Source organism: Helicoverpa armigera, chromosome 31 (genome assembly GCF_030705265.1).
Source record: "Helicoverpa armigera isolate CAAS_96S chromosome 31, ASM3070526v1, whole genome shotgun sequence".
NCBI classification, from domain to species: Eukaryota; Metazoa; Arthropoda; class Insecta; order Lepidoptera; family Noctuidae; genus Helicoverpa; species Helicoverpa armigera.
Window position 1 is genome coordinate 2,500,246 of NC_087150.1, and position 13,353 is coordinate 2,513,598.

At 39.4% G+C, this 13,353-nt stretch overlaps 1 protein-coding gene across 1 annotated transcript in view; it reads right to left on the reverse strand.

Annotated features, from left to right (window-relative positions):
• Positions 1-13,353, reverse strand: part of LOC110382180 (uncharacterized) — a 107,680-nt gene that overhangs the window by 18,991 nt on the left and 75,336 nt on the right. The window contains exons 3-8 of the mRNA XM_064043270.1: positions 5,225-10,410; positions 4,118-4,247; positions 2,819-2,933; positions 2,570-2,645; positions 1,844-1,978; positions 67-217 (exon numbers count right to left, since the gene is read on the reverse strand). Of these exons, the coding sequence (XP_063899340.1) occupies positions 67-217; positions 1,844-1,978; positions 2,570-2,645; positions 2,819-2,933; positions 4,118-4,247; positions 5,225-10,410 (5,793 nt within the window). The remainder of the gene's footprint in view (positions 1-66; positions 218-1,843; positions 1,979-2,569; positions 2,646-2,818; positions 2,934-4,117; positions 4,248-5,224; positions 10,411-13,353) is intronic.

The window sequence follows — 13,353 nt, forward strand, 5'->3', positions numbered from 1 at the left end:
TGATCGATGCTGGACGGCTCTGTGTCCTCGATCTCTGACTCACCGACCCCACACTGACGTACTTACCGACTTCCTCGACGGACCGGAAGCGCATATCGCAAGCGGATCCGACGCCATGACAGAGCAACAGCAGGTGATCGATGCTGGACGGCTCTGTGTCCTCGATCTCTGATTCGTCGTGACCTCTGCGGACCACGCGGGGACGGGAGCTGGATTGCTGGAAGATTTGTAATTGTATGTGTTATAAAAAGGTAATAAAATATGGAGGAAGTCTAATAAATTAAAATATATAAAAATGGGAAAAGGCTAGGTAGATGATAAAAAAACAGGTTCCAAAGAAAAACCTCAACGAACTGAAAAGGGAGAAATAAGTTGAACAACCCTTATCTAATGAAGAGGTAATCAGCCGTTACTAAGATATCAGGGTAATAATGAATGTATACATACGCACAAGAAATTTGCGAAAAACAACCCTTCTTGGCAGGAGGGTAAAAAGTGTGACAAATAGTCACAGACCGTTATTTATGTTTGACCCGAAACGCTCCTTTACTACTCTATACTTTTTACTTCGCGTCCATTCACTATGAACTGACCCTACATTTACCCTAACTTTCTAACTACAGGGTAACAAAACACTAACAATTTTCTCTGATGATCTATCCTTGCTGGCTGATCTCTTGACACCCTGATCTTAGGGGAATATGAACTGACTCTAATGTAACTCTTTATCTAATCCCCGGAGAAAGGAAATATAGCGGAGATGCCATAAGGAAGGTAGGTCAGGCGCTTTCTTGTAGGTCAAGCAACGAACGGAAGCCGTGATCAGTAACTAGAACTAAAGAGGGTTCCATGTCAAAACAAAACTAATCTGTCAAACATAGGTCTTGATTGATTGGACATTTTAAAGAATAAAGGCGGAGCTAGTAACGTTCCTGATCCCCCGATGTTGTCGCTACTTTCTCAGGAGATTTTGCGTTATGACATCTCCGCTAATCATTTTGTTCCGCTAGTGGTTTTCTTTTTCATGATCTAGAGGTAGAATCTAGGGGGTAACAAAACACTAACAATTTTCTCCTTCTGACACTTATACTCTCCAGCGCCGTGCACCAACAGTATGAGATGGTCTATCCTTGCTGGCTGATCTCTTGACACCCTGATCTTAGGAGGGTTACGGTACACTCGCTTACCGAACGAGAATAGCTGGGGAAGAGGGTAAGATTAGGATAAGGTGGGATGAGGATAAATTTAATGTATAGTAAGTATATAGGATATGGAAAGGTAGGGGTTAAATTCGCTGAGAGGTAACCAGTCCAGACACCACCTAAGCGGAGCGAAGTTTTTAAACAATTTATAGAATTTAACAAGGATATCATTGATTGGGCGGAGACAAGATGTTCGAATAACTAAATTCTATTTGTTGTTTAAAACTTCTAAGCCCCGCTTTGGCGGAGTTTTGGAACTTAAAAGTAAGAGGAAAAAATAGGACAAGCGTACGTTCAAAACCAACGTTAAGGTTATTTACGCTATTTGACAGATAAAATAAAATATAGGATGATAATGTGTTATGAGTAAATGATATAGATAATATATAGTTGAGTAACAATACTCTCGAGGAAAGGGGTAACAATTCACAGAGGTGAGGGTATCAAAACACTAGGAAAGAGAACATAGTATTGTTACTTTAGATGCTCGTTGACCCCACAGTCAAACCATTGCAACTGTTTTGTGGGGCTTAGCATATAAGATGATTATCAAATAAGATAAATAAATAAATCAAGGCTTATATTACAATATATATGTATATTATAAGTAAATATTACTAGTAAATTATCAATCAACTTACCGGCGGCGTACTAAAAGCATCGCTATGCAGGAAATGCACCATCACAGCCGGGCCATGCATGACCACCACTTCCCCGTTGGGTAACACCAGACGTCTGTGCCATTCTGAAGTTGTCATACCGTGGCGATACTCTTCCTAGAAAGATAGTGAGAAGATTTTGAGTAACAGAAAGTAATAAATATAAAAATGTATGTCACACCAAAAAGAGTACATACATATGTGTGTATGTATATATGTGACATACCTACATATGTGTGTTACTTAAATAAAGAAATTAAAATAAACGGTGAGGCGACATTTATATGTATGAATAGTAGTACAATAAAGAGGATTATTTTTTGTTTGTTTGCAACCTAAAGGCTCCGAATCTATAAACCAATTTGAAAAATTCACACACTGTTGGATAGTTCACAGTTAAGTACACTCTTCCCGAGTAACATAGGATAATATATTTCTTCTGGGTATGGGAAGAATTTCACACGGGACGCGGCTAAAAGCGCAGGAAAAGGATAGAATACATTAAAACTGCTTTCTACAGACACCAGTTTCTCCGTGTTTCAGAAGGCACATTAAACGTTCCCTGATGAGTTATTCCGTCCCATCGCGCTATGAGAGTGAAGGAATAGTGAGTGCACCTGTGACTGCGTAAAAGCTTGTCACTATAATATGTCCTGCGCAGCTGGCTGATCTCCTTATATAAGAACAGCCGCTATTATTATTACGTACCTCTAATTTCTCAGCCACTGGTTCGGTGTACGGCACATATCTGGCATCCGTTGTACCTTTGTAGAACCAACTGCATCTGTAATTTAAATAATAAATTGTGTGAATTATAGAAACTTAGAAAAGTTACAAGTGCTTGTCTGACCTGGAACTGTACCCGCATACTCTTGCTTTAAACACTAACCCAAAAATCATGAGGTACGGATGAAGATAATCATGTCTACCAACAATTTATCCAACAACAAATCTTACCTTCTAACATTGGTAGGCTTATCAGTCCAGTAGACGGGTATGCGTAGCCGACCCACCACGTTCACGTCATATCTACCTCCGTCCGTAGGCACTAGGGTTTGGTCGTTCAGTTCCGCTGTGAAATAAAACAGAAAAACACGCTTTAATAAATGCACGTAAAAAACATTCCAAGACTTTTCTAACAAGACCAAACATAGCTATGATACGATGTTCCATCATGAATAACCAGTATATATCTTCCGTTGTGTGTTAAAAGGACCGAGCACTTGGCAAACATATCAGGATCTTTATAAATTAGAGGTAACTCAAGCAAGACTTGGTGCGGTAACTATTTTGTCACGACGAGTTCCTCCGTGTTTCGGAAATCGCGTAAAACTTTTGGGTCCCACCCATCAATTGAACATCTTTGGCAGTCACTACGGGTAGTCAGATGCCAGAAAGTCTGACAACCAGTCTTATCTAAAAACCCTAAAAACTAACTTGCTGTGCCAGAAAGGGTCCATAATTGCTTCTCTTTAATTTTACCAATTAGCTTTGTACATTATGGGATGCAATAAAGTATTGAGTATCACCATGCTCGGGTACCTGGGTTGAGGAGGTCAGATAGGCAGTCGCTGTCTGCTTAAACTTTTGATCGATCAAACAGTACAGCTGTTACTTAGTCACGAGGTCCTCAAATTCTCGTAAATACTCACGGTTCAAATAAGCAATTTCGAGCGCCCTGGAGTCAGCCACGGAGAATCCTCTCCATATAGACTTGTCTTCCACGTCCACGCGGTAGAACCAGTGGTGTTTCACTGGCGTGTACTCCGTTGCCGCTCGGCTCAATGATGATGACATGAACTGACTACCTACCTGATATCTGGAGCGACTGCCTATCAGACCTCCTCAAAACCCTGTCACTTAGGCAACCAGATGCTCCTTGAAGACTGGTTGCCATACTATCTAGATACTGTCTAACCATAACGACTGCCCAAGATTTTTAAATGACAGCTGGGACCCACCAATTTAAAGTACCTCCCGGGACACGAAGAAACTCCACGGACCCACCGCGTCGGGCGTTGCTTAACAATCGATCAACCATTGCAGCTCAAAACGGCGGTTCCCAATATTCTATCTATCTATTAATGCTTACTAGAGATATAATGTTGACATGAGCCCCAATGAGCCCATGGACAAGCCCCAGGAGCGCCTGTCAGCTACGTAGTGTAACTTTTGAAATTTTCGTAAAATAGGGCTAATCCCAGGAGCGACTTTTAGCTACGAGCTCTATAGTACATAAGTTTCGTAAATACTCACGGTTCAAATAAGCGGTTTCGAGTGCCCTGGAGTCGGCCACGGAGAAGCCTCTCCATATAGACTTGTCTTCCACGTCCACGCGGTAGAACCAGTGGTGTTTCACTGGCGTGTACTCCGTTGCTGCTCGGTTCTGAAAAACATTTGGAAATATCGTTGGTATTGGTTGTAAGAACATCAGGATTGGGAGTTTTTTGTTTACATAGGGTCATGTTTTCAGTGTGTAAGTAAAATATAGACCAGTGTTCGTAATGTCATGAATCGGCGCCATCACTACATATTATAAAATAAAGTCGCTTTTTCTATCCTTATGCTTAAATCTTGATAACTACGCAACCGATTTTCATGCGGTTTTTTTTAATAGGTAGAGAGATTAAGAGGAAGGTTTATATGTGTAATAGCATCCATTAAATTGTGGGGAAATATTGACATCCCGTGCGAAGCCGGGGTGGGTCGCTAGTATAGTATACTCTTAACCATTTTGTTTCATTATATCAAGTAATTGAGTAATTGTTTGTTTGCCCTAATAAATAAAATAAAATATAAAAAAGTGCTCGTTTTATGCGCTCCAATAGAATATGGTGTCGAATCCATGACGTTACGCACACTGGTCTACTGAAGTATCTAAAATATTCGGCAGCTTCTGGCGCCAATATTCGTATTCGTGTCTTGGAAAGAACTGCCAATTCACAATATTTGCCGCGAAAGCTAGGCGAACTACTGGGAATAGCTAAGGAGTCCTGGTAGTAAACAATTCATCTATATATTTGTTTATAATATGTACTTTCCTTATGTTCAAGGAGTAATGATTGGAGTTTAGTGAAAACTAAATGATAATAATTATGTTATGTATTCATTAAGAACTACCTCAGGGGAAATCTAAATGTTACACCAGTATAAATGTAGGCATTTCTCTTTTGGTACACAATGCTATGGAGCACCTACAAACACATGAACACCTGAACCTTGGATAATCAACATTTTGAATGGTGATTAGAACGGTAAACTCAGTCAAAAGAATGTAGATTATATTCGAAGTTGCATTTCCCTAATAGTAACCTATCTATTTAGCCTTCACTTAAAATTATCAACATTAAAAAAAGCAAGTACCTCATTCAAGCCAGCGACTTCTTCATTGGACTCCTCGTGTATAGCCAACCCATCAAAATTGACGGTCACCGACCCCCTCGCTGTTTCTTTTTTAGGCTCCATAGGTGGACTGTTACTGCCTTGATCACTTTTCTCATTAACCGCTGTCCTCACTTTAAAACTATTATCAATTATCTTCGAACAATACCTACAATTGGTTACGAGACTACCTAAGTCTAAAACGTCATTACTGTCCACCAATTCACCTCTTTCTTTGCTAACGTCGCCTTTATTAAAATCGGGTAGTACCGCATCATATTCAACGGTGAAATAGTTAACGTGACGCAAAGTTTGGTCTTTAGTTACAGTTAAATTTTGAACTGAAGTTAAATCTTTCATTAAATCGTGGATTTTGGTTTTCTGTTCGGCAGAAGCGTGCCTATAGTGGTTTTGACTCTGGCTTAATTCAAAAAAAGATTTCGCATGTTCCGTTTTAGGGGGTGATGAGAAATAACTGGCTAGACGACTGAAACCTTCTGAGGGGTTTGCGGTTGTATCCGAGAAGAAGTTAATAGGATCTGGTAGCTTTGTTTCCGCTTTCTCTTCTTTTGGGGCTGAAAAAGCAGTAAATGCTTTTTCTTCTTTAGGAGCCGAAAATGCGGTGAATGCTTTTTCTTCTTTAGGGGCTGAAAAAGCAGTAAACGCGGGCAAAGTTGGTTCGAGTTTATCTTCTAATTTAGGAGCAAAAGCGGTCGATAAATCAGGTAGTTTTGTTGATTTATCTTCAATCTTTGCACCGGGGGCTATGGGAAATTCAGGCATTTTAGGTTCGTTTTTAGTCGATTTAAAACTGAAAACATCAGGTATCTCAGGCAGTTTTGCCGCTAGATTTTCTTCTCCATCATCAATAAAGTCTGTTGGTAGATCTTTCAATTTCTTATGCTCATCATCTTTGTTCTTTTTAAATGACTTTGTTAGCGTTGATCCGGGGGCAGCTTCGAATTCAGGCGAAGGTTCGCTCAGATCATCAACAAGGCTTGTTATGTTAGCTTCTACATTGAACCCTATTGGTTGAGCAGTGCTGAAAGTAGGTGCAATCCGAGACGAGCAATATGTAGCTACTGATGTAGTCCTTGTCTGTGTTGAAGTGTCTGGTACTACTGTCAACTCTTTTCTTATTTTCTCTTCTCTCTGCTTAGCTAGTGCTACTCTCCTCTTAAAATCTTCTTCAAATCCTGGAGGGATAGTTAGAGTTGGTGCTGGTCGGGTATTTGTATTTCTATAGTGAGTCTCAACAGCATAGTTGCCCGTATCAAAGTAAGAAACCATGCTAATCGGTTGTGATGGCGTATCAAAGAATAAACCTTTCTGGTGATCAGTAGGTTCAGATAAATCCATGTTCTTAGCTTTCTCAACTCTGTTTGTGAACGAATCTAACTCTTTCTCTGAGCTCTCGCTAAAATCTTTGTCATCATCATTTTCTGGTTCTATAACGAACTCTTCGAATATAGGGAAGTCTTTATTAGCATCCTGTTCTATAGAGTGTACGTCTAAAATACCAGCCTCATCTGATTTGGAGTCTTCTTCATCTTCAGCGGGTGGAGCAGAAGGTGCACTGAGCTGCCTAGCCAACATATCCTCATGATGCTTAATCTCATCTGCATTTGTCGGTACTTTATCGAAAAAGAGGGAATTACATCCAATAAAACCAATAGGATTGGGATCGATGTTAAAATTGTAGTCTTGTTTTAGAGCGCTTTCGGTCCAGCCGTAATTCATCGATTTTATTTCGTCAACATCTTCAAGTAGTTCAGTGGCTGATTGCACTTGTATCGTTTCAATTGTTTCTTCAGTTATATGTGATATCTCTTCAAATTGTCCAGCGTCGAGTTTTACTTGTTCAGTATTTGTTGGTTCGGTTAAAGAAGCTTCAGACAGAGGTGCTTCTACTGGGTTTGATAGTTGTATAGGTGAAGTAATATTCTCTATAAGCTGATTGGTCACATCTTGGTCATCATCTCTGTCCTCAGGTTTATTTACTTCTCTACAGGTCTCACAAATGCTCAATTCAGAAACACTTTCTTTATCATCCTGGGTTTCTATGCCAATGTTTGCAGTTTCATATTCATTTTCCTCGTCGTTTTTACTGTCAGAACTTTCAAATTTTATTTCCTGGCCTCTAGCATCTACATTTTCGAAAAAACTTGCGCTAGATTTTCCGGATAAAATTTCTGTCTTTTTGTCATAATCATGGTCATCATTTTGCTGTGTTTTAGGGAGGTTTTCAAAGAAACTGAAACTGGCGTTTCTGTTAAGAGGGTCGGCGTTCTTGGCTCCATAATCTTCAGACTTCTGAGTGTGATCAAAGAAGCTCATACTAGAATTTCTATCAGATAAACTTGAAGCCTTCTCTGCTTGATTAAATTCTTTAGCTTTGTCAGCAAGTATAGTGCTTAGGCCAAATAAAGGTACTGATGATACTCCAAGAATAGGTACATCATCTTTGCTCAAAGTGTTTAACAGACTGTCCTTTGCTAGAGTATTTTCCTTGCTATCAAAAAGTGGGCTTGAGAATAAATTATCAACTTTTATAATATCTTCAGATTTCTGGACATCATTCTTATCAGCAGGTGCATTTGGAAATAATTGTGACGTCAAATCTGCACTCTTGTCTTCATTGGATCCTATATTTGCAAATAAATCTATGCTTTGTGCACCGTAAGTTGTTATGTTTTGTTTTTCCGCTTTGTCTTTTTCGGGATCTTTATTATCAATAGTCAATTTACCAAATAGATTTACTGTATTAGGATCGAACATTGCTACCGGTTCCGGCTTAATATCTTGTGGTACATGTTTTATTTCTTGGAATAAGTCAGCTTTGGGAATATCAGGCACACTGGCTGGGATATCAGCAGTTGGGACAAACAACGGTTTCTGAGCTTCAGAAGCTCCCATATCAAAGAAATTAGTAGCAAACTTCTCTTCAATAGAAGTAGTACTTTGAACAAGTCTAGCTACTTCAGGGCCAGCTCTTGCAACGTTTTCATCCATCTTTCTTTCAGCATTATAATCTTGAGTTTCTTTAAATGTTTTGGCTGTTATAAGTTCTTGGGTTGCTGGCTGGTTGGTAGGCTTTAAGGCATCTTGTTGTTGGACATTTGATGCTGGGTTTGTATACATATGAGCATTAGCAGTTGGGTCTGGGTAACCTTGTGGGGTATCGAACGGTTTTGGGTGCGAAGAATGGCTCGGATAGTGGTGACTATTGGAACAATGTCCTGCAAGTGGCTGACCCTGGTTCTGGAAGTTCGGATACTTGTAATATTCATTGTTTAGGTATACAGCATTCTGATGTTGTTGGAAATCGTAATTGTACGTCTGAGTATTTTGTTGCGAAGGTAAGAACATATCTAGATTTGTTTGAGCTGGTTGTGGTTCGTATGGCATTGTAGAATAAGGTGCATTTTGCTGTGGCATCTGTGCTGTAGCTTCATCTTTAGCGGCGTTATTGTAAGCAGGATCAAAGAAAGTAGTCACGCTATGTTGAATCTTATTGATATCAATGCTGCTTAGTTTCGATTTTAACGATCCAATTATTCCAAAACCTTTGGATTCTTTTGGCTCTTCTTGTTGGTTATAACTTTCTGTGGTAGGTCGGCTCAAATCGAATGCTGTGTTATATTGCGTTTCGGTATGTTGTACATAGCTTACATTATCATTGTCATAGAGTGAGTAAGCAGCTGGTTGAGTGATATCAAAAGCAGCTGGAGGTTGCACATTTTGCGTAGGATTGGCTACATTAAATTGTGGTACCAGAGGTACATTTTCAACAGGCTTGCTCAAATCAAACGGCACAGCAGATGGCACGTTTTGGTCGGCTTTAGGCTGTTCAGGCGTGAATAAAGCACCTTGGAATGATCCAGAATCTACGGTTGGTATAACAGGCTTGACACTGTTGCTTATAGAACCAACCCCTTCTATTGGCCCGGAGTAATACTGTGGTCTTTTCTTATTCATTCTAAAGTTAACTGATCCAGTGGCCTTTGGAGGTTCTATTAATGGTTTCTGTGGGGGCTCCACAACATTTTCTGCGCTATAAAATGACGACGCAACATTGCTTGATGGTGGAGTGAAAAATGATGGAGCTATATTCTGAGTGGAACCAATCGGCGGCGGTTTTATCGGTCCTGGCGGCTGTATGGGTTGAGTAGCAGCTTGCGTGGTTGGTGAAAATATATTGCTCATTGGCGGTAAAGAATAATCTGCACTAGCGTTTGATTTGCCATCTACAGATCCGGTAGATGGTACAAACGTAGTTGGATTCGATGAGAATGTTGGGCCAAACATTGGTGGGGCTGCTACACTTGGTGGCATTATGTTAGACGGTGGTGAAGCCAAGTTTTGTGGTGGTAATCTTGGTGGTGCTTTGCTTGGCGGTGCTATTACACTCGGAGGTGGAGCCAAGGGCGGAGTAGCAAACTCAGTTGGCGCTGGCTGTGTAAATTGTGCCGGAGGTGGTATGCTCGCAATATTAGCTTGCTCTTGACTTTCTGTTGACAGTTCCGTGCCAAACATTGGTGCACTAAACGCAGATAAGGAATGTGTATTACTAAAAGATCCAATAGCCTGTGCCGGTGCTGCAGACGGATAGTTCATAGGATCAAATGATGGAACGAATATATTTTCTGTGGTTATCGATTGCACTGCTTTCGGTTTAATAACTGGATTGTTCGATCCTATACGTCTGGCCACAGATGGAGGTAAGACAGACTTAACAGTCTGACTGCTGCTTCTCTGTGATGAGAACATCGGAGGAGGTGGTATTGCATTGCTAGGCGTTGGATCATGGGATGCATAAGACGGCGGTGGTGGTAAACGCTCTTCAAACGGTTTTGGTTCATTTTGACTTGGAACATTAAAGACGTTAGGATCAAATTCGCTTAGCTTATTCTCGACTGCTGGACTGAAAATATTATATGTTTCTTGTATTTTGGGTGCATTTGTTTCTGTAGTATTATTATTATCTTGTGCTGGATTAAAAGGTTCTGTAACAACATTATCTTCACGTGAAGGTACGAAAAAATTTGTGGCGTTTTTAGTTAATGGATTAAGTTCAATTTTCTGTGAAGTTTCGAAGTTATGTCCAGAGCTTAGTCCTGGTATTTGAGCGTATTTCTTTTTTGTTGTTATTCTGAAGTTCGATGATCCTGAAACAATAAGAAAAATGTTATTAGTAAAGAGATTTTACGGAGTTGTAAATTTTTTGGTGAGGAGTTCTTTCTAAGAATGTATAACCTTATTTATATGTATACCTAGCGTCTTACTAACTATGTAAGGGTCGCCTTCACACAATCTACCAGATGCATCAACCTTTGTGCCACATGGAGCGACTACCTATTTGACCTTATCAACCCAGTTACCCAGCCAACCCGATAGCTCTAAGTAAGACTGGTTGTCACACTTTCAACTTCTACTACCCGTAACGCCAAAAAGATATTCGAATGACAATCGGAATCAATCAATTAGACATGTCTTCCGAAACACGGTCCTACCATATTTCGGAAGGCACTTCGGCGTTCCTGCTGATCATAGCTAGATCTTCACATCCACGGACTAGCTTTACCAAGCCTTGCTTAACCTTACAATCGATCAACACGTGCGACAGTTACTCAGCCACTTACTTTACAACTACTGCACTAAATGAAATCAATCAAAAAATCAAAATCAAAAGTCATTTATTCAAACTTGGCTGCAAAACAGCACTTTTCGAACGTCAAAAAAATAAATTTACAAAAGACAACCCCCAAAACGCCCACCCTTCACCACTTCCTATGTGTTTTTGCTGGGAAGAAGAAGTGGCGCAACAAACTCCCCAGCAACACATGTCTGTCTGTTAGGTTAGAAGAACCTTAAACATTGTTTGATATGTACATTTGTATACAATTTAATTTGTATATTACCATAGAGGAAAATACAGTAAAAATAATTTATACACCACATGCTAGCTAGCACTCACCCTACATACCTTAACTAACTCAAGCATTGAATATGTTTGATGAACAGAAAATTATAGCCTCCAATTATTTACACTTAATAGAATATCAGGGAGTGCCCACCTACATGTGCTATTCTTTTGTAAACTAGTAAATTAGTAAATTAGACCGCTCAGCCAGAACATATGTAAAATAAAAAGAGTTTACAAATAAAAACAAAAAAAACTAATATGTAGTCAGTAAGACGACCTGGCACCACAAGCAGCACCCGTTCACGAGCATAACGCGAGGATCAGCCATCGCCCCCCTCGCACATTTTTGAGGGAGGGAGGCAACCCGACCGCCGACGCTACCGCAAGCAGTGCCGTCTAAGGGAGCATGACGTACTCACTGCTACACAACTCAATATCAAGATTAAATTATCAGTTCTCGCTAAGTAGTTTTATTTACTAAAATCCAAAACAAAATTAATACAAAGAATGTATCTTGTCAATAATGTAAAAACATTTAAAAAATAATAAATAAAATAAATGTCATTGAGTCAAGAGATTGAATCGGAGAAACTTAAATTATCTAAATAATAAAGCTAATATAGCTGTCTTGCGTTCATCATGGCGACCAACTATTTTTATCATTCAAATAGTCATTGATGGTGTAATATGCCTTTTTTATAAGAACAGCCTTAATTTGTTCTTTGAATTTATTAAACGGCAGTTCTTGTAAGGTCAAAGGAAGCTTATTATAAAAACGAATACCTAAACCCAGAAATGTGTCATGCACTTTATGAAGCCGGTGATAGGGTACGCACAGTTTATGCTTATTTCTAGTATTAATGCTATGGACTTCACTTTTTTTGGTGTATAAATGTAGGTTCTGTCTAATATACATAATGTTGGCAAAGATGAACTGTGATGCTACAGTGAGAATACCAATTTCTTTAAACAACTCTCTGAGGGAAGTTCTGGTACCTAACTTGTATATTGCACGAATAGCACGTTTTGTATAATAAATATATTCTCTATATCAGCGGCTTTGCCCCACAACAAAATACCGTAGGACATGACGCAGTGAAAATAGCTGAAATACACTAATCGCGCAGTGTCGACGTCAGTGAACTGTCTAACTTTTCTGACGGCATAGGCAGCAGAACTAAGCCTTCCCGCGAGGCTAGAAATATGTGAACCCCACTGAAGTTTTGTATCAACTGTTATACCCAAAAACACGGTAGATGCAACGGTTTGAAGAACCTCGTTGTTTAGGATAACATTAGGACCTAGGTTTTTTACATTAGGCAAAGTGAACTTAATGCATTTTGTTTTTTTAGCATTTAGTACTAAATTGTTTGTTGTAAACCAGTGCGTAACTGTTGAGAGTGCACTGTTTACGTCGTCAAATTGCTCTCTATTTCTGTCAACTTTGAAGATAAGAGATGTGTCATCTGCAAATAATACAACATCGCAGATATTTTTGAGGTGGTAAGGTAAATCATTAATGTACACTAAGAATAAGAATGGACCTAATATTGAGCCTTGTGGCACACCTAGCTGAACTGGAAGGCCCGATGATTTAGCACCATTTACATCTACACATTGCAATCTATGTTGGAGATACGATTCTATTACGTTTAGAGCTCCGTTTTGGACTCCGTAACAGCGTAATTTGCGTAAAAGTGTATCGTGATGGACGCAATCAAAAGCTTTGGAAAGGTCACAGAAGACCCCAATAGCATTTTGAGAATTTTCCCATGCATTATAAATGTGTTTTAAAAGGGCAACACCAGCATCAGTGGTTGAACGACCTTTTGTAAAGCCATATTGTTCAGTATGAAGGAGGCTATTTACATTGAAATATCGTAGCAGCTGCTTGAGTATCAACTTTTCAAAAATTTTACTAAACGCAGGTAAGATGGAAATAGGTCTGAAATTAGTAATGTCCGTCTTATTTCCTGATTTAAATAGAGGTATGACTTTACTGTGTTTCATGAGGTCAGGAAAAACACCAGTGTCAATGCACTTGTTGAATGTAATCGCAAGGTAGGGAGCAATAACGTCAATTATATTACCTAACAGCTTGATGGAAATATCCCAAAAATCACCCGTATTTTTTAATTTAAGAGTTTTAAAAACATTTAGTACATCAATTGGAGTAACGTGTTCA